General features: G+C 48.7%; 1 protein-coding gene across 1 annotated transcript in view; it reads left to right on the forward strand.

Moving 5' to 3' along the window:
* Window positions 1–22126, forward strand: part of DPP10 (dipeptidyl peptidase like 10) — a 39740-nt gene that overhangs the window by 10229 nt on the left and 7385 nt on the right. Inside the window, exons 2-15 of the mRNA XM_053471931.1 lie at window positions 858–972; window positions 2435–2530; window positions 6556–6650; window positions 7765–7839; window positions 13952–14004; window positions 14086–14167; window positions 17746–17866; window positions 18124–18278; window positions 18503–18600; window positions 19007–19130; window positions 20782–20820; window positions 20941–21048; window positions 21604–21695; window positions 22050–22097. Of these exons, the coding sequence (XP_053327906.1) occupies window positions 858–972; window positions 2435–2530; window positions 6556–6650; window positions 7765–7839; window positions 13952–14004; window positions 14086–14167; window positions 17746–17866; window positions 18124–18278; window positions 18503–18600; window positions 19007–19130; window positions 20782–20820; window positions 20941–21048; window positions 21604–21695; window positions 22050–22097 (1301 nt within the window). The remainder of the gene's footprint in view (window positions 1–857; window positions 973–2434; window positions 2531–6555; window positions 6651–7764; window positions 7840–13951; window positions 14005–14085; window positions 14168–17745; window positions 17867–18123; window positions 18279–18502; window positions 18601–19006; window positions 19131–20781; window positions 20821–20940; window positions 21049–21603; window positions 21696–22049; window positions 22098–22126) is intronic.

The raw sequence follows: 22126 nt of genomic DNA on the forward strand, positions 1-22126 counted from the left end.
ATCTCCTGCTCTTTGCTTCATTTCTGAAGTTAAGCTTTTGGACCGAATCCACCCCAAATTGCCCGGTTTTAAATCTTTCCAGTAAGAGGCGAGAGGAAGCGCTGGCTCATTCAGAGCACGTTCTGGGTGAAATCAGATCATTTTAAAATGCGTAGATAACAGTCGGTAAATTAATGACTGGCCAGTTTAGGCCGATCCATTTATTGATTAACTGTTAGTGCTAAGAGGGCCCCAAACACTTTACAAATCATTTACTGATTGCCCGGTGCCGAAAGGGTTAACAACGAGTGACTTTATAAATACATCCTGGAAATGGATTAATAACCCAATGGGGGACAGATGTCATTGTATGGGGTAACACGGCCCCCCAGGCCCAGTGCTGCAATTCATTCAAATGCTACTTTTGGAACGGTTACAAGTTCCCGGTTTTGGGTAAAACGTTTGGCCCAAATCTTTGCAAGTCGTCTGCGACTTTACGTTTTACAAGGTTCAGGCAAGGGCATGCGGTTCAGTGTGACATCACATGTCCTCGTCCGAAGTTCACAAAATTACAGCCCCTGTTACATTAAAATATATTTTTTAAAAACAGGGGTACTAAGAACTATTAACCATGGGGGTTAGGGTTACCCCTATGGTATGAAAGGGGTTAATAACAAATAGAATAAAAAAAAAATTAAAATTCCTGCCCAGCCCCTGACCCTAAATCACCCTGTAGGGGGTACGAGGCTCATCAAACGCACCCTGAGAGTGCCATGAGGGGGGGGGTTATCAATGAAGGTTGTATAAAGGAAATGTGAGCTCATGTTTTCGGGAACTGGGTGCACACTCACACTCACACTCACTTTATCTTTGTCTAGGAGCTGGGAAGCAGCGCCCCGCCGCAGAAGAACTGGAAGGGAATTGCCATCGCTCTGCTTGTCATCCTGGTGGTCTGCTCACTAATTACAATGTCCGTCATCCTCCTCACACCAGGTGAGTGTTTTCACCATCGCATGCGATATATATATTTCCAAGGACGCCATCAGCAGAGGGCAGGCAAGGGAAACGAGGAGCAATATGGTACCTGGGCTGCCCTGACTTTTTGAAATATTTTGAGGCGACTGCATGAGGTTTTGTTTTTTCTTCCTTGCCATTCCATGTAACGCCAGCAGGGTGTCTGCAGGGTGTCAGCACTCACACCCTGACTGAGTCCTTTCTGTGCTCCCCTCCCTTGGCTTTTCTCTGTTTTGCGAGATGGACGGGCGAGACATCCTCCATCCGTCGATGATTTCCAGTCGCCATCGCCCCGTAGACTAAACGCACCGTTCCCGTTACGAGCGGAGACGTGAGTGCGCTTCACCATGCGGGTGGCCGTTACTCGCGCCGGTCGCTGATTACCAGACCTGACCGGTAGATTTACTGTTGGAATCTGGACCAGTCGGGGGGGCGAGATGGTGATTGGTGTTAATTAGTCCCTCGGAGAGTCCGTTACTATTCTGAGCCGCGATTCGCGTGGAAGGTGAAGCGAGAGCGCATGCATTTTTTATGCTGATCTTGTAGAAGTTTTTTTCCTGCAGTTTGAAGGCTGCAATCAGGATCTGACCCCCGAGATGCATTTAATTATCTGTCAGGGAGGAGGACGGGCGCAGGCCGGGGGGTAACGCATGTCATATGAAGCCAGTTTTAAAGAAAATATTTTGTGCCTTTGCTCGAAATCCAACAATGACTTTTCTAACCACCCAGCCCCTTCTCTGTAACAGAAAATGCCCCATGGGAGCTCCCGGTACCATCGTCTTCGAGGATGTTTGACGATCCCTTAACGGGTGATTTTCTGTCGGTCAGAGACGGTTTTTCCAAAGGGCTGTAAATAACCCTAAATGGCAGATGTAGAAATAGCCCCCTCCACGCAGAGATACGATGTCACGTGTGTTACCTTGGTTACGGTCCATACCAACATACTGTCCTAGAATGTGTGATGAGTCACGTGGGGAGGCAGCGTGGAGACCCACACGGGAGAATTATCTGGTGTCTGTATAGAAAGCTCTGGGCTCCATTACAGCGTCAGACTAAAGCCGACCAGTCCCTGGTGGGTGAACGTGGCGTCTTCGCTGCGTCTGTAGAGTGCAAGAGGGTCACGCTAATGGACCCAAAACCAAGGGGGTAACCCCACAAATCCAGAGGAACCCCTGAACACTGATGGGTAGGACACGAGGGTCTGAAGTCCACGAGACGTCACTCCTTTCTGATAGAGACAGCCTTTTTATTGAGACGCCTGGACTTTTGTATGAAGGCCTCTGTAAGCCGACCGCCTGCACATGCGACAGACGGTCGGGGATGTCGTCATGGCGCCCGCTCCTGTAATGTATATGAAACCCCTTTTTTTGAGCCACTAACCTCAGAAAAAAGGAGGTGAAGATTTTGGACTTTAAATGACCTTTTTGTCTTTTTTTTCTAGATGAAATTCCCAACTCCTCAGAAACCGTCCTCACGCTGGAAAATCTTTTCCGGAAGGAATTTTCCATCCATGATCCGGAGCCCAGGTGGATTCACGGTAAGAACCAAATCTTTTCCATCACCGAGAGGAAATACCGAGCCATTTGAATAAACCGAAAGTCAAACCATGAAGCGAATAATCATTGTTTATTTATTGTTTATTACGTCATATTCTGTGTTACGTGGCAGCAGAGCATGCGCCATCCGCAGAGATTCAATGAACCTGCATCCTGACCCCTACCAAGCATGGACGCTGCATGCGGTCTTTGTCTCCATCAGCAGATCTGTCTCTGCATAGAATGTCAGCTCTGGGGACAATGGTGGACTAGAGTTACGAACTAATAAAGGCCGCGATAAAGCCATCAAGGTCACCAACTCCGCATGTCCCTCCGGACGGGCAGGAGAAGGAACAAGTGAATTGGTGAGACATGGCGGGTGTCACTTCTATATGCCCCCCCAGTAACCAGACATCGAGCTGGAAAACCCAGAGTGTCCATGCGCAGAAATGCCCTTGTCTGTGGCCACCTACGTTCCCGTTCCCGTACATACACTGTTTCTATATATCCACATCTTCTTTTTTGAACAATGTCCTCTTCAGAGATGGATATCAGGAGTGTGTCAGGGTGACCTCTTTGTACATGCGCAGGTTCTAGTATAGGTTCTGTCCTGTTAATTGGCTGTCCTGCATTGTGTGTTATTCTGCACTGTGTCTCACAGCGCTGGCCCTTTGGATGTAGGAGCCGGACTCTGTCGGCTGATTGGCTCGTTGGAAATGCAATTAACGCCCCCCTGGCAGAGATTCCCCGGCTGCCGTTACGACGCAGACTCCTCTCGGCAGAGATCTGTGATCCTCATGGAATCAGTCAGCGGATGTCACCAAACGGCCCCTCGGACTCCGAGCCGCGACGCTGACGAAAGCCTCGGGAAGCGGCTGCATGGACCCGGCCGGACAGAAAATGGAAATATTTCATGGACGGATCCCCAAACGCGGCTTTTTTCACCCAAACCCAAGTATTTGACCCGCTGTACCTGCAGGGTTAGGGGATTTTAAATTCTTCGTACAATTCCCCTGCAGATTTTATTATGCAAATCGTGGGCTTTTTGCTGTCAAATCAAACTCTTATCTTTTTTGTAAACATTTCAATAATTAAAGGTCATCATTAAATTGATCAAAACGGCCAGAAATGTGAGTCGTGTCTGTAAATGAACGGAAGGGATTAGCGCGGAATCGGCGTTCGCATCCTAATGAAAAAGACAAATTGGCAAAAAATGAACTGGAATTTTTCATAATTCTTCCCTGGAATTGTCGATGGCCGCTGGCTGTGAGTGCTGGGACTCGTCCACCTGCCCTCCTCACCATTTGTCACGGAAAGGAACCACTCTCTGCTCGCGTTTTACCTGCCCGGCCACCTCCACGCACTTCGAGGGTGGTCCGCAAATCTCTATTTCCCATGCGGTCTCCTATGATTGCTAATCAGGCATGGTCAGCCGTTAATACAAAGTAACTAACTCCCATCATCCTCAGTACAATCTGCATTGAGATGTTGTCTGCGTGATAGGGGCATGGGTGGGAGACCACCTGAGGACCCCCATTTCAGTTTTTATGTTTCTGTGTCAATCTGTATATCACTGTCACCCACATTCTGTGTAGGAAGGGTTAACGTCTTATTAGGACTCCTCTGAAACTCCGCTGTTTTTGTTTATTTGATCCGCGCCTCGGCCGCGACCTCTAATGAGACTTCGGGGATCGGAGGGTTCGCGGTGAGATGCGAGCTCTTCTCCCGTAACGAGTCGCGTGAGCTTCCTATCCGCCTCCGACAGCCATCAGACGCGATTCGCGATGCGGAGTCAAGGCGTTCCGAGCGCAGTCCTGGAGAGAATAAATATGGAGTCCTGTTCAAGGCTTTATCCTTCATCATCACACGGCAGATTCTAATAAGATTCACGGCATGAACCGACGCTACATTCTACAGCTGGGGAGGAAAAACATAAACACAGGATGACCATACGGCCGGAACCCACGAACAAAGAAGCCTTATAGACCTTCGATCGGCTTCATGAAACACGGAGACGGTTTAATGGCCCCCGATCCTTCCACGGACCCCAATACCCTCTAACACGTGTGACTCTCGCCCCGGCTGTAGTCTTTTGTGGCATTTGGATTATGATCTCGGCCACATGGAGCCAGCCTCACAATCACATCGGTGACGAGCTCCTTTACTCTGCTTCGCCAGCCTTTAGAAATTAGGATTTCATTCCCATGGCTTCTCTCAGACAGTAGCGTTGGGAAGGTCCGTGGACAGATGCCACGTCCGAATATCTGTGGATTCCCGTGAGATCTATGGGGATCCATGAATCCTCACCACGGCAGCGACCCAGCACGTGGCAGCCAATATTAAAAGCTACTGAAAATGTATCGGGGGAAAAAACCCAAAGAAGCGCCTTTTGGAGAAAAAAACAGAAGATGGCGAGATCCCGCAGGACGAAGGGAAAGAATAATTAGCAGAATCAATAAAATGAGCTTTCAGGGAGAATTAACTTCTGCAGCAGTCAGAATTGGTAAATTGCACGCTAGGACTTCGTCTCCATGGTTACACGGAATCATTCTTAAAATGACAATAGATTAATATACACTTAAGACGTCGTCTCCGGGAATTCTTCATTCTAGGAAACGAAGCCGTAAGAGGCGCCTTCACCTTCGTCTGTGGTTGTGGGCTTTTAATAAGTAAGGGGACATAATCAGGGGTCAGAGCGCTTTGTACTTTGTACTGTAATGTGCATGCGCGTCTGCGGGGCTGCTTCTGAACGAGTTTTCTCGTCAGCCACTTCCCCTTTCCACACATTCTTTGTCATCAGAGGACATCAGTGAGCGAGCGCGGACATGCGCCGCTGGAACGACCCTCGCTGTGCCGGGAACGATGTAGAACTTCACTTTCTCAAAGCGCTTCCGATAATATTTAGAAATTCACCAATTCATTTTCCCCAAAAAAGATTCTTCCGATGAAAATGTTATATTTGCACTAAAATGATTATTTCGCATTAGAAAATTACCGTTATTATTTCTAAAGACGCGGCCCGGAGATAAAGTCTCTTTTTACAATAATAACGAGATTAGAGCTGAGGGATCAGACTCTCCCCGTCCCGAAGGATTTCAAACCAGATTTATCCATCGCTCTTTACGTGAGACCCCGATAGCGGGTGTCACTGAGTAAACATGTACACGCTAGGCACACGCGTGCATTTGCTTTACATCAAAGACCCACATGTTTTGAGTATTTGCAGCGTATTGATGTATCGAGGGCTTCCTGATTTTTGCCTCGTTTCCTTCTGGCCCTGGCCTTAGAGCCCGCAGCTACCCCGGGGCCGGTGCCTGGTGCGGGGGCCAGGAGGAGAAGCCATTCCCGGCGGCCGGTAGGAGCCGCATAACGCGGAGTATTGTGAAGCGAAACCCGTCTGCCGGTCTGCGCTCCGCTTACGATATAAAAACATTGAATAAAATCTCCTCGGACTTTATGTCTCTGCCGGTATTTTTCGATGAGTTTTTATTGAGATCGTTGTCATGGTATCAGGAAGATTAACAGCTTCTTCCGCCTCAGACAAGGGGTCCGGGTAGCTGGGAGTGAGGGGGTCAGTAACGATCGCCGTTAGTCTTCGCCGTCATTAATGATCATTTACGGCACGAGCCACTAACGCGTTGGGGGCCACGGACTGATTTACTTATCGATTTTATCTGAAAATTCAGAATATTGTAATCTGCAGCGACCGGGACGCATGCGCGGAGGGCAGCCGGGCTTCCGAACAAACTGTGTCGCCCCCGGCAAATCAATAATTGGAGGAAATCGATAGATATTGGAATTAGTATTGATTTGGGGAATGTGATGAATTTGCCTCCCGTTGTTCCTGTATCTAGCTCCGATGTGTTAATGCCCCATTCGGTGTAGTGCGGTGCCCCCCTGGAGCATCTGGCGCAGGGTGGGCAGCGAGAGGCAGGGTTCTACCCCCTGCGTGGTGTTTAAAGTATAATTCTTATGATATTCTGTCATTGATTTGGTAAATTGGAGTAAATGTCTCTTCTTTATTTAGATCATGAAATTGTGTATAGAGACCGGGACGGTTCCGTCTTCAGATTCAATGCGGAAACAAACGAGACGGCGGCGCTTCTGGAAAACTCCACGTTTGTAAGTGATTTTCTGTCTCTGGTCGGGAGGTTTTCGGGGGTTGGGAGAGACTGCGGATATTATCTCTGCGTTGTGCTAAGAGTCAGTGTGAGAGTTCTTACCCTCACAAACCTCTCATGAGTCTATTCACTAAGAGGTCAAGTGGTCAGTCAAGTGAAGGGTTAAGTCAGCTGACCAAACTCAACTCAGATCGCATGAGCTTACACTCGCAAAACAACTTGCAGATTCAGTAATGTGAGTGTCTGCGATCCACATGTCCTCGCCTGGAACAGTTACTTCCCAGGACCCCCGATAACCAAGCTGCGGGGCCAGTGGGCGTCCTTCGATGTTGGAATTATCGGGTGACGTTAGAATCTCATAAAGCGGATGGAATTTATAGATTGTGCCCGTGTTTTAGACTCGTAGCCTCTGCTTTCATGCGTTTTCATTTATTGCTCATTTATCGTGGGCCGTTCTGGGCATTTTCTCACTCCAAAATTAGCTGTTCAAGGGGCAACCGGCGGGCGGGAGTCACTGCGCAAACATTTCTACTCGATAGCGAGTTTACAAACAGAATATTCGTGTAATTACTGAACTCTACAGAAACTGCCCTCCCTGAGCAACAGCTCCATGCGCAGACCCCCAGCGCTGGCTCACTTATACATCATTGTTACACATACTTCATCCAACCCTGTGTCTGCACTCACTAAGACACGCCATACTGGACCACTTCCAAATCAACTAAAGCTCCTGGCACATGGGCAGAGGTGGTGGAGACGGGGATGAGCGGCCTATATTCTCAGCGTACTCACCTGTACTCATAGTTTGTCACTTCTACTCATGGTATACTCACCTGTACTCTAAATGTACTCCTGTACTCAGTGTACTCACCTGTATGCACAGTGTACTCACCTGTATGCACAGTGTACTCACCTGTACTCTAAATGTACTCCTGTACTCAGTGTACTCACCTGTACTCTAAATGTACTCCTGTACACAGTGTACTCTCCCTGTACTCAGAGTGCCAACCCATACTCACAGTGTACTCAATGTACTCACCTTCACTCATTGCGTACTAATCTTTCTTCCTCAGGGATCGCCTGTTACTTTGTTTCTTCATTGTCTGTATTTGCAGGTAACGTTCAAAGCGTCTCGATACTCGGTGTCCCCGGATCTCAGATACGTTCTGCTGGCGTACGACGTCAAACCGGTAAGACGTTTATTATTTCATTCATGTTACTGGTTATTGGATGTTTGCTGCACTCGCGTCCCTCAGACCGGCCACCGGAGCGGGTCCGGGAAACTAAGAAGTCTGGGAAATTTCAAATATTTTTGGAGAAAATGCAAATATTTCCCGTAAACACCGAAATGTAAGAAAATTCTACTCTAAACATTTCCAGTTAATTTTGGCTCCGGCCGGCAGGCGCCGGCATCCTGCAGCCACAAAATGATCAGCGTTGGGGCCGAATATCCTTGAAATATTTTTATCATACAATTTACTCGGGAACGCAAAAAAACTGAAATGATTATTCCTGCTTCGATTCGAGGGACCTCCGTTTATTGGAACAGGAGGGGGGGTTCCCCGGGGGCTCGACACTAAATCACAAGTAACCGGAAGCCGCCCCGTCGGGATACTTTGGCGTTGGAGTCCTGATACTGTGGCAGGGGACGGATCGGGGTCTTGCGTCTGACATGGGGGGTCCCGCGTGTCACACCCTGGAAATAGATTTATACATTCAATCAAAGCCAATCTGAACATGAGATTTCCAGAACCACGCCCCCAAATCACCGACCGGCAGAGGTTTCTGTAATGAGTGATTCTTTTACGAGGTGTTGAGACGTGGAGATGGCGCATGTTTGGTGGGATTCACCCTCAGAATTAATCAGAATTTATATGACTTTGTAGCTCCGACGGATGACGTTTATTGACAGTCAGCCGACGGCACAAAATATTCTACAACAGTCAAAAATCCCCAATCAATATGTAAGAAAAGTGATTGTATTCTGCGCCCTGCGGGGTATTTTTGCCGCTGTGAAGGTGGTAATACCCCTGTGGTACCCCTGTATTTCTGCCGGAGCTCAGGTCTCTCCATGCGCAGGTGGAGCCTCCAGGGAGCTGAAAGATTTTACTCTTCTTTTTTTCTGTATATTAACGAGGATTGGGAATATTTTCTGACGTTTTTCTCCGTTTGCTCTCCCGCGAGCGTTTGGCGAGATGATCTGCAGATTTCTGCTTCCTTTTTATCCCGAAGGCTTTTTGGGAAATAATTAAACTCAACCCGGTTCCCAAGATTGCAGAGATTTACATAATAGCAATAAATTAGATTTCCCAAATGTCACTGAGTGTGAGGGATTTCGCCCCAATCTGCTGTTCTTAACCTTTCTCTGCAGACGAGTCCCAGATGCATCCTCGCAGAGACTGGTGATTAGAGCGCAGAGACCGGTGATTAGAGTGCAGAGACCGGTGTCTAGAGCGCAGAGACCGGTGACTAGAGCGCAGAGACCGGTGACTAGAGCGCAGAGACCTGTGATTAGAGCGCATAGACCCCGGTGATTAGAGCGCATAGAGCCGGTGATTAGAGCGAATGGAGACCGGTGATTAGAGCGCATGGAGACCGGTGATTAGATCGCTTGAATACCAGTGATTAGAGCGCAGAGACCAGGGACTAGATTGCATGGAGATCTGTAATTAGAGTGCAGAGACCAGTGTCTAGAGCGATAGACCGGTGATTAGGGCGCAGAGACCGGTGACGAGAGTGCATGGAGACCGGTGATTAGAGTGCAGAGACCAGTGATTAGAGCGCTTGAAGACCGGTGATTAGAGTGCTTGAAGAACGGTGATAAGGGCGCAGAGACCAGTGATTAGAGCGCAGAGACCGGTGTCTAGAGTGCAGAGACCGGTGTCTAGAGCGCAGAGACCGGTGACTAGAGCGCAGAGACCTGTGATTAGAGCGCAGAGACAGGGAAACGCGTTTTTCTTTATTTTGTAATCACGGGTAATATTCTGGAACTCAGCCAGCGCCGTAATATCGCTCCTGGCCGTGATGAGTGTACAGCACCATGCGGGGTGACCTGCCCCGGGGGTCATTCATCCTGAGCCTAGAAACGCGCATTTCAGTCCCCAGGCGCAATCCATTTACAAAGATTTCAGATCAAACGAGAAAAGAGGTTCCTTTATTTAATCCGAGTCATAAAAATCCCATTACAATCCTCCCCGCGCTGACATTTGATGAAATGAAAAATGTAAAGTTTAGATTTATTTTCTTTGCATTAGAAGTTCGCTTAATCTTTTCGGCGCATGGTGTCGGAGTTTAATTAAATGCGCCTGCAACGCAACAAGAAAGGAAGCAAAGTCTGAAGAAGCAAAGTGTTCTGGAGACTGAGAAACATTTCAATCTCCTCGGTGTCATCGGGACACCAATATATTGTGCAAATAACCCGAAACATTAGCTGTTAGACTGCGCTCGCCGAGGGGCCATTGGCAGCCCCCCAGATAACGCCAGATTAGAGCTGCCATCAGCCTAAAAGAACAGTGTGTGTGTCTGGCTGAGCATTTTGGGATTTGCAGTTTTCTGCAGCTTTAATGTCCTTTTAAATCTGGTGTTGGACCTGTGGGCTCTGTTCCTGCCCCATACCACCCAACTGTCCCTCTATGAGGTGGGTCTGGAAGTCACCGCCTTCCAAGGCATTCCAAAGGTACCCAGTTTTGGGGAGGAGACCCCAGATTGCCGCGTGGTGTTGGCATTGCTACGGACATTGGCGGTTACCGGACATGCGCAATGTGCTGCTCATCATGTAAAAAGCTCAATATTTGGTATTTATTGTCTTTCCCTTTTCCATAATAACTGAAAGTCTTGGTGATTTTTGGCCACGCCTCCAGCCACACCCTGGACACACCCCAACCACACCCTGAAGCTCACGTGTACCTTCTTGGGCTGTTAACCAAATCCCACGCGTTCTCGGCTCCGGTCGCCGCCGCTGGCTCCCGTCCTGTAATAATTCAACGTTATTAGCTCAGTGTTTTAGTCACTGATGAAAGATCCATAAATCTCCCCCCGGCCGCCGTCCAAGCGCTCCGCGCTCACCTTCATCACCACCAATTAGCAGCGCTTGTAATTGCAGCCTCGGCGTGTTGTTGAGTTTCCGGCCGCCCCAGATCCGTTCGCTTGTTATTGTCTGGAATTGGAAACACGCGGGTTAAGCGGCGTGCGGCCCCCCGCTCTCCTGTCTCATTTAGTGAAGCTGCAGCCTCCACCCTTCGCCCGTTCGTCTCTCGGCGGAATGGCTGAGGACTGAATGTTTCATTTTCTTGGTTAATAAGCCTTTCCCGGCCTTTGTGTTTTCCCCTCGAATGCTAATTTCCTTTTTACAGATTTAAGGCCGCGCAAATATTCCAATTCAACCTTCCATGTGATGAAGGGCGAGGATCCCCGACGCATTTTAAACTGCCATTTCCAGCGGTGTCGAATGTTCTTCTGAGGGAGGACGATTGGGTTACAGGGACTCCTCAGTAACCTGTCATCCCTCTCACTATCGTCCTTCCACATTTTGTTATAATGTAAGAAATGCGCCGCTTCCTTCTTCTCCCCGCGTCGGCCGGCAGACTCTATTCTCAATACAAATACGAGGCGGCGTGATGAACGACTCTCCGGCTGCGCCACCGAATGAGCGATTGCCCTGTTTTGCGATGTCAGGAGGATTGGAGAGAACTAATTTATTCTTAATGAGAGACGTCCTTTTATCATCGGCGTCTGGGGAGAGACATTAACAGCAAAGATCCCATTTATTTCACAAGGCGCTATTATCGAGCAGAATGAGACAGAGCGCCGCACGTGTTGACTAATTTCTTTTTGGTGTTTTTTTATCTGATTTTTCTGTGTTCGTTTTTGTCGATTCTCTTGTGTCCTTTGAGTCGTTTTCTGTATTGGTTGGGATCCCGGGAACAGACGACGCGTGGGTTGGGATGACACACGCTGTTTGAGAAAAAAATAATTAGTATTAAATTATTAGGTTGTGCATGTATGTGTGAACACACGTGTGACATGTTACCACACACATGTTACCACATACATGTTACACCGCATACATACATTCACATATCCGAGATCCCTGGATTAGGATTCTTGCTACCTGCCCCGACACATTAGGATTTTGACGCTGCTTGCCAAGACCTTGGACCGCCTGACTATTCTTCCGCTTAGCCCCGTGTACTGGACTGATCCGGTATCGGTAATCCAGATTGCAGACTGAGAGGGCTGACAATACCAGTTGCTTGTTAATGTTTGCTAGTTACGGGCGAGGGCAAACGAGTGGAATGTCCTCGACCACAACTAGCAATTTTTGAAATTGCTAAATATTTAATTTAAAAAGGCTAAATATGGAATATAGATTTATTTATTATTAAAAGAAGTATTAAATCCATTCAAGTCGAAGGAGAATGCATTACATCCTCCATCCACTGGGGGAGCTGGTGCATAGGAGTATATTAAACATTTTTTTATATTAATCTGCCGTCAGTTCCTAAATTTCTGTTTTAGAATCTGCTGCCATTGGATTTATCTTTTCTGAACCAGCCCCCGGTTATATATATTATACATCATTTTATATTTTCTGTAGGGTGGGGGGTTGGTAGATCGCGTATCACCTTACGTTCCTCCCCTGGGGACTTCGTTCCTACTTACAGGCGTCTTGGCATGATCTGCCGGGGCTTTTTCTTGTCTGTCTCTTTCTCCTGCCTGTCTCGCTGCCCCCTCCCCGCCTGCACTCTCTCCGTTATTTTATCTGTGCAGTGTTTCTGGGATAAAAGGCTTTTTCTTGTATCCGTTCTGTGTTCAGTTTACCTTTTCTCCGTATTTTTGGCGTATAATTTGCATTGTGTTTCTCCTTGAAATGAAAATAAACTAATTACGGCCGTGTAGATGACTGCATGGACGAGACAATTAATCTCCGGGAAATAATGGCGGACGCGGCGCCGAATCGCTGAGGGAAATTCAATTCTTGTTGTGTTTCTTTGTAACAAATTTTCTTTCCAGTGAATTGGCTGCGATTTCACGTCTTTCCTTCATATTTAAGATTTTCTTGGCAGCTTTGCGGATTACGGGCAGAGATATTTCATATCCATAAATTATCCGCCGCCGGTGCAGTCGCTGCCGATCCCGGCCGGTTATTGATGCTGATTGAGTGCGGTAATTGTGATGCTTTGGTCATTTTCTGATCAGATTCCCTTCCAGAATATCCCGAGATCCTCTTATTGTGAAGTCCCTTCGATTGGATGATTAGTAGAGGGTTCCTGGGATCAGGTTGGGAGCGTTTAGGGGTTCTTGGAGATGTCTCGGGATGTCACCCCCGGTGCTGGATCTACTGGAGATATTTTCCAATATTAATTATCTCATCAATAAGATTTGAATATTGGTAAATACAGCCTTAAACTGGTATCACGTTTGGCTCCACAATTCCATGCTGGGGCCCTATCTGCTTCCACCAATAAAGAGCCATTAATGTGATCAATAATAGACAGACAGACAGACAGATAGATAGATAGATAGATAGATAGATAGATAGATAGATAGATAGATAGATAGACGGATGGATAGATAGATGGATGGATAAATGGATTGATGGATGGATAGATAGATAGATAGATGGATGGATGGATGGATAGATGGATAGACAGATAGATGGATGGATAGATGGATAGATAGATGGATAGATAGATGGATAGATAGATGGATTGATAGATGGATGAATAGATAGATGGATAGATGAATAGATAGGTAGACGGATGGATGGATGGATAGATAGATGGATAGATGAATAGATAGGTAGATGGATGGATAGATAGAAGGATAGATGAATAGATAGATGGCTTGATAGATGGATGAATAGATGAATAGATAGGTAGACGGATGGATGGATAGATGGATAGATAGATGGATTGATAGATGGATAGATAGAAGGATAGATAGAAGGATAGATGAGTAGATGGATGGATAGATAGATAGATGGATGGATAGATAGGTAGACGGATAGATGAATAGATAGGTAGATAGATGGATTGATGGATGGATAGATGGATAGATAGATAGACAGCTGGACTGATAGATGGATAGATACCCCATGGGGAGGATCCTTCTGCCCCAGGAGCCAAGCCAACTTGGAATAACCATCATCAGGAGCCCCGAGTTTGGTGCAGTTTCCAAACCCTGTAAACTGTCTATAAACAGCTCCACACTAATTTAACACGTTGAGTGCCGTGAATGGCTCGTATTAACTAGTTATGTTGCTGCTTTCGGTGAGCGACTCTCCTCCTCTTCTCCTTGCAGGTTTTCCGTTCTTCCTTCACGGCCTCCTACGTCATCTACAACATTCAGACAAGGTAAGAAATAGACCCCTGTAATCCCGAGACTTCCAGAGCAGTCCCTTCCCATGTGAATCATTCCAAACACTTCTTTTTAAGGGAAGTTTGGGAGTTAAACCCTCCAGAGGTGGAAGATTCGGTTCTACAACATGCAGAGTGGGGTATTAAGGGGCAACAGCTGGTGAGTACCTTCATGTGAATTTACTTCTGACTGGACAGATTCTGCAAGTTTATAATAAATGAGAAGCTTCTATTACTCAATATAACTACCCCTTATAACCCCACCCATCACCCCTCATAACCCCTCCGCTTACTCCTCCCATCACTAACGTGGGCCCTTCCCATATCCCCTATTTGTGTGACTGGGGGTGCGCGGATTGTACGCTGTACACCGAGGGTCTGCGGCTCTTTCTCTGTATTACGGGCTGGAGACTCGGGAGACAAATCCAGGGCAGATACCGCGGAAAGCGCCCTTGCTGGTGGGTCCCTGGGGCTGTTCTCTCCACACCGTTTCAGATGCCACGATTCCTGCGCGTCCTTTGCCTCTGCGTCACGGAGCTTTCAGTCGGTCCAGAGTCCTGATTAAAGTGAAATACCGCTCGGCTCAGTCCCCACCAGAAGCCATCAAAACACAGGAGACGAGGGTATTATTTGGGACAGTTGGCACATATATAGACAAAAAGCACACCTTGAATGTCCTGTCTCCAGCCTCTGCTCTCCTATTTGCCCCTCCATCCTACCCCATGCATCCCACATATCTACCCCTATTCAAGCAGCACCACCCTGTGAGCTTATGAGCGAGCGCCAGTTGGGGCGCAAAACACGTTAAGCTTCACCGACTCTCTGTCTTCCGCACTTCAATAAACAATCCCGCCAGATGATCTTCATTTTTCTTTTGTCCGTCATCCAGCTGCCCTCCACTGTAATGACTACTCCGTCGGTGCACCTTTAGGCTGTAACATCCTCGCTGCCCGGTCATTACGCCGCCTCCTGTATATGCTCCAATGAAATATTAATATATCCAATGTTCTTATTCAATCCTAGAACCTGCGTCACATATTGCCCCCGGCTCTAGAACACACTTACCCCATACAGGGTACCAGTTTTATGACACGAGGCAATAAGTGGAGATCCCATCCGCCATTCCTAACATTAAATAATACGCCTACCAGCAAAAAGAAACCCTTTTCCGGAAGCCATTTTTATTTTCATTGGGCTGAGGAGAAATATAACTGCCCCGTCGGGGTATTTCGTCATTAGCTAAATTAATGAGAAAATTTCACGATTCCAGAGAACATTTTTCCGGATAAATAATGAGCGGCCATTGTGGCCGGAGCTGCGATTTGGCAAACGCTATGGATGCTCCAGACGGGCAGAAGGAGCTAATGTATTCATGGCACGGGAAATACCCCAGCAGGGGGCAGCGGAGCGCGGCGAGGGGGATTCTTGGCATCGCAGGACCCGTCAGCCGCTTCCTGGCAGGGAGACGAGACGTTCTCGTTCCACCTGGTGCCTTTTTCAATTTATTTGCTCATCGTCGTGGCTGAGAGGTTAGAAATCATTAGTCCGAGTGCTGATCGCGCGAACTCTCCTCATACAACATGCGCTGCTGAGGCTGCAGAGACTTTCAATTATCTGCCAAAACACGGGAAGGCAATCTGGATAATGGGAGATAATTGCAATCAGCCCAGTTTAGAGCAGGGGGGGTTATTATCGGCTCCGACACCCACACCGCCGTTACAACGATGCAGAAAAACCCGTGTGATATCCGCTGAGATCATTAACGCCGGCCAGGAATTTGGAAATTGATAGGGTGCTGAGAGACACGTGTTCTGGGACACATGTATGTATGTATGTGTGGAGTTAGGAACCCCCCGTTGTGGGAGACATGTATGTATGAAGTGAGGAGCCCCCCGTGTTCTGGGAGACATGTATGTATGAAGTGAGGAGCCCCCCGTGTTCTGGGAGACATGTATGTATGAAGCGAGGAGCCCCCGTGTTCTGGGAGACATGTATGTATGAAGTGAGGAGCCCCCCGTGTTCTGGGAGACATGTATGTATGAAGTGAGGAGCCCCCCCCGTGTTCTGGGAGACATGTATGTATGAAGTGAGGAGCCCCCCGTGTTCTGGGAGACATGTATGTATGAAGTGAGGAGCCCCCCCGTGTTCTGGGAGACATGTATGTATGTATGAAGCAAGGAGCCCCCGTGTTCTGGGAGACATGTATGTATGAAGTGAGGAGCCCCCCCATGTTCTGGGAGACATGTATGTATGAAGTGAAGAGCCCCCCGTGTTCTGGGAGACATGTATGTATGAAGCAAGGAGCCCGCCTCCCGTGTTCTGGGAGACATGCATGTATGAAGCGAGGAGCCCCCCATGTTCTGGGAGACATGTATGTATGAAGCGAGGAGCCCCCCCCGTGTTCTGGGAGACATGTATGTATGAAGCAAGGAGCCCCCCCCGTGTTCTGGGAGACATGTATGCATGAAGCGAGGAGCCCCCCCTGTGTTCTGGGAGACATGTATGTATGAAGCGAGGAGCCCCCCTCCCGTGTTCTAGGAGACATGTATGTATGAAGCGAGGAGCCCCCCGTGTTCTGGGAGACATGTATGTATGAAGCGAGGAGCCCCCCCCCGTGTTCTGGGAGACATGTATGAAGCGAGGAGCCCCCCCGTGTTCTGGGAGACATGTATGTATGAAGCGAGGAGCCCCCCCCCCGTGTTCTGGGAGACATGTATGTATGAAGCGAGGAGCCCCCCCCGTGTTCTTCATGTATGTATGAAGCCCCCCCCCGTGTTCTTCATGTATGTATGAAGCGAGGAGCCCCCCATGTTCTGGGAGACATGTATGTATGAAGCGAGGAGCCCCCCCCGTGTTCTGGGAGACATGTATGTATGAAGCAAGGAGCCCCCCCCCGTGTTCTGGGAGACATGTATGCATGAAGCGAGGAGCCCCCCCTGTGTTCTGGGAGACATGTATGTATGAAGCGAGGAGCCCCCCTCCCGTGTTCTGGGAGACATGTATGTATGAAGCGAGGAGCCCCCCCCGTGTTCTGGGAGACATGTATGTATGAAGCAAGGAGCCCCCCCCCCGTGTTCTGGGAGACATGTATGTATGAAGCGAGGAGCCCCCCCCGTGTTCTGGGAGACATGTATGTATGAAGCGAGGAGCCCCCCCCCCCGTGTTCTTCATGTATGTATGAAGCCCCCCCCCCCGTGTTCTTCATGTATGTATGAAGCGAGGAGCCCCCCATGTTCTGGGAGACATGTATGTATGAAGCGAGGAGCCCCCCCCGTGTTCTGGGAGACATGTATGTATGAAGCAAGGAGCCCCCCCCCCGTGTTCTGGGAGACATGTATGCATGAAGCGAGGAGCCCCCCCTGTGTTCTGGGAGACATGTATGTATGAAGCGAGGAGCCCCCCTCCCGTGTTCTAGGAGACATGTATGTATGAAGCGAGGAGCCCCCCGTGTTCTGGGAGACATGTATGTATGAAGCGAGGAGCCCCCCCGTGTTCTGGGAGACATGTATGTGTGAAGCGAGGAGCCCCCCCCCGTGTTCTGGGAGACATGTATGTATGAAGCGAGGAGCCCCCATGTTCTTGGAGACATGTATGTATGAAGCGAGCAGCCCCCCCCGTGTTCTGGGAGACATGTATGTATGAAGCGAGGAGCCCTTCCCCCCGTGTTCTGGGAGACACGTATGTATGGAGTGAGTTTCTTTGCATTAATTCTTCCGGCTTTTTTCTCGCTGCTCCTAGATCTACATCTTTGAGAATAATATTTACTATCAGCGGGACGTGAAGAGCAGCTCCCTGCGCCTGACATCTTCCGGGAAGGAAGGAATCATTTATAACGGGATCTCTGATTGGCTGTACGAAGGTGAGTCTTGTCTAATCGCCTTGTACCGTGAGGGCCACAGAGGTCCCCTGACCACATAAAACCCGTTAAAGCTCGTATTCAATTCAATCGCTTCTCATGTAAAATACAAAAAGGACAAAATACTTTCTGACATCTCTTCGCTTCCCGCCCGGGCGTTCCTGGTACTTATACCAGAGGCGGTACCAGAAGCGTTTCCGCCGCACGGTGGGCGGGGTTATATTGCAGCATGGTATAACATGTCCTGGGTTTCCTTGCAGAGGAGATCCTGCGCAGTCACGTCGCCCACTGGTGGTCCCCGGATGGCGAAAGGTTGGCGTTCCTAATGATAAACGACTCCTCGGTCCCCAATATGATTATTCCGCAGTTCACCGGCAGCCTGTATCCCAAAGCGAAGCAGTATCCGTATCCCAAGGTAAGTGATGGGGAGAAGGGTTAATATGGAGCCTCGTGCGAAGGGTAATAAAATGACCTCAAACTGACCTTTCACCGGGTGCGATTTAATAAATAACAGGCAGCTCACGAGCCCCGCTCACCCTCATCCACCGACGGGTGACACCGAGCTCACTAAAGAAATGCCCGGCGTTCCCGGAGCCGCCGGCCTCCATCTGATTCTTCTCTTTCTGTCCGATCTCCAAGGCAGGACAAACCAACCCTTCGGTGAAGCTGCTTGTGACGAATCTCTATGGACCGACTCACACTCTGGAGCTCATGCCCCCCGACAGCCTGAAATCCAGGTATTTAGTGGAAAGCACGCGCTGAGCGGTGCCAGGAGAGCATGCGCGGTTACGGACGCCCGCGCGGGTTACGGATACTCTGCGCGGTTACCGGTGCTCTGCGTGGTTACTCTGCGCGGTTACAGACTCCTGACGCGGTTACGGACGCCCGGCGCGGTAACTCTGCACGCTTACTGACGCCCGAATCGGTTACAGACGCCCTGCGCGGTTATAGACAATGACCGTGGTTACACCATTCCTCAGGGGCCCATATCGGCCCCTGGCGTTACCCGGTGCAGGTGAAGCTGGTGGTTCAGAATGTTAGTGATTGTTGAATACGGCCTGCGAGAGCCTTTTCGATATTTTTACTTCTAATATTTAAATATATTTACAGAATGTGATTTTTGTGCATTTTGTGCCTTTCCAGGGATTATTACATCACGATGGTGAAATGGGTCAGCAACACCAAGACCGTGGTGCGCTGGTTAAACCGCGTGCAGAACATCTCGCTGCTGACGGTCTGCGAGACCACCACGGGAGCGTGCAGCAAAGTAAGGGCAATTCCCGGCCGGGGTAAATATAGCGCCTGCCCTCGCCTGAACGAGTCGGGGGCTTCAGAGACCTGATCCAATTTCCCATCTAATAAACCCAATTCACGAGGGATCGGCATGAAAAAGCGCAGGCAGAAAATAAAACGTGGCAGAAATATCCGGTATAATTCCTCTGAATCCTCGAAATAATGTGCATCTCGACGGCGATGCCCCACGCAAAGGGTCCATCAACGCTGAGCTACAGCTTAAAATATACGCCCCCCCACCCCCGTTATCTTTAAAATCATAGATTTTAGTAAAAAAGAACAGAAAATGTGGAGTTAATAATCTTTAGGGAGATCTCCCTAAATTCAGTTCACAAATGGGGGCTTTTTATGTTTCGAGACATCCGGCTCTGTGATATTACAGCACGTCGTGATAAGTTGTGATATGTCGTGATAAATGGTAATATGTCATGATAAATGGTGTTATGTCGTGATATGTTTGTGATATGTCGTGATAAATGGTGATATGTCGTGATAAATGGTGATATGTCGTGATAAGTCGTGATAAATGGTGATATGTCGTGATAAACGGTGATATGTCATGATATGTTTGTGATAAGTGGTGATATGTCGCTATAAATTGCAATATGCCCCAGAATGCTGAGGATTATAATTATATTGGAAGGGAGTTAACCCGGCATTAACCCTTACAGCGCCTGTAAAAGGAAAAGGCACGGGAGACGGTGGGGAGGGAAAAGTGGGTAGAAAAAGAGATGGAAAGAGAGACTGAAACAAGATAGGGGGAGCGGTGGAGAGATGGTGGAGGAGGAGAGGGACGGGGAGATGTATAAAGAAGGGGGGCAGGGACCGTCTTGTGAATTCCTCCATTGTGTTCGGAGAAAAGTGCGATAAAAGCCACAGGAATAATTAGTATTTCTGACTCCGTTAACGGCAGGGATTTCGGGGAAAGAGATTTCGCTGCCGGAGAACCAGAGAGATGGCCGGATTTATGGAAATGATCTCTCTGTTTTCCGTGGCCAGAAAGCAGCAGCGTTCAGTATGAGGCACAGAAAGCTGGCCCCACGTGGACGTCGTGAGGGCACCAGAGGGGGAGTCCAGTGTGTCGGACCCTCAACACCCCCAAATGTTATGGACAAAGAGGCCAAGTCCATGGATCCACAGCCATCAGAATGATTCTCACCACCAGCCCCTGGTCTGCTCTCCATCCTTAAGCCTCTCTCTTGGCTCCTATGATGCCCCTAAAAACATGGTGATCTAGAACATGTTCCTGCCCTGTGGGTCATCTTCCTTAACACTTCACAGATTCCCTGGCAGCTAAACAGTTAAGGGAGAATCCCTATATAGGGCTGACTGTCTTGTAGAGCGCACAGTGGCTGAGAAAGGGTTAATTATCTAAGGGATTAATATGTCCACATCATAAGGAGTGTTCGGGGTAATTAGTGCTGGTTATTTGCCCCAGATAGGGATCATAGGCCGGGAAGGTCGCCGATAAGTCTTGTTATTCTTGTAATAAGAGCTCCAGACGCGGAGCGAGTTTACTGGATATGGGGCGTTTTGGGGGCAAATAAACACTTCTAGAAACTGAGAATTTCTGATATGTTTTCCGCTTCTGCATTTTCTTTTTAATTTTTTATCTTGTTTTGCAGAAATATGAAATTATCTCGGATATTTGGCTGTCCAAGCAGGTGAGACTCCTTGTTGGTAGAGCCCCTTCTCCGGCTGACAGAGAGTCGGATGCTGCCCAGGGGCCCGAGCCATAACCCGGCGCCCGAGCCATAACCCGGCGCCTTTCCTTTTCCCCCCAGAACGAGGAGCCCGTGTTTTCTAAAGATGGCAGCAAGTTTTTCCTCACGGTGCCGGTGAAACAAGGAGGACGCGGCGAGTTCCACCACATCGCCATGTTCACCGTCCAGGTGAGGAATGGCTTCTTTCTCTGCCACGTTGGCCACGGAGGGGTTGTATCATGTGGTGATTCCTTTCAGTGACCCGGCCCGTGGTGGAGGTCGCCCCAAAGACTTTTGAGGAGTTTGGGTTCATTTAGTCTTTTATCTGGACCTTCTCAGGATCTCCTGTAACCGAGGCCTTTCTACCGGCCGCAGCCAATTCCCGGTGATTTATGATCCGTATCTCACGCCATAAAAAGATTCTGTGATTAACGCGGGAATCGGAAATTGTCTTCCTCGGATTAATAAATCACGGGAAGCGACCTTTTGGCGTGTTTATTACCGCGGAGGGGACAGAAACACGTTTACTGCATGAACCAAAGCGTGTAACGTGTCCTTTGCGTGCAGCTAGTGAGCTGCAGGGGATCTGCATGTAGCGATTATAAGGTTAGCGTGGAGCGGTTTATAAACCGATGTCTGAGGATTTATACAGATAATGAATTTCCCCGACATACATCATCTGCCCCGCAGTGACACAGAGGTGGGGTAAATCCTCTCATATCAGGAACATTTTGTAACTTGCAGGTGAAAACAGACGTGGTCGGCATCCGGCACCTGACGTCGGGGAGCTGGGAGGTGATAAGGATCCTGGCGTATGACGAAGCCGCGCAGAGACTGTGAGTCCATCCCGCATACCCCATGCCGCATCCCACGTGCCGTATACCCCGTGCCGCATCCGGCATACCCCGTGCCGCATCCCGCGTGCCGTATCCCGCATAACGCGTGCCGTATACCCCGTGCCATATACCGCGCAGGCACAGGTGGGGCTGTCTCTATACATTATATACGGGCCGACAAAGTGCCGGGTATTGCAGACATTTTAGGTATAATCCGGGTTCTTTCTGTGAACTCAGTTGGGTGAATTTTAGACAAAAGTAAAAAGTTATAGTCCGTTTGTAATAACATTTAATATAAATTGGTGGAATTTCTATGGAAACATCTTCAGCATCTGAATAAAGGTCTTTCCACAGGTATTTCCTGAGCACAGAGGGATCCCCCAGAGGACGGCAGCTCTACAGGTAAAAACTGTGGCAGGCGGACTTAACCC

The sequence above is a fragment of the Spea bombifrons genome, chromosome 7 (genome assembly GCF_027358695.1).
Source record: "Spea bombifrons isolate aSpeBom1 chromosome 7, aSpeBom1.2.pri, whole genome shotgun sequence".
In the NCBI taxonomy this organism is placed as follows: domain Eukaryota; kingdom Metazoa; phylum Chordata; class Amphibia; order Anura; family Pelobatidae; genus Spea; species Spea bombifrons.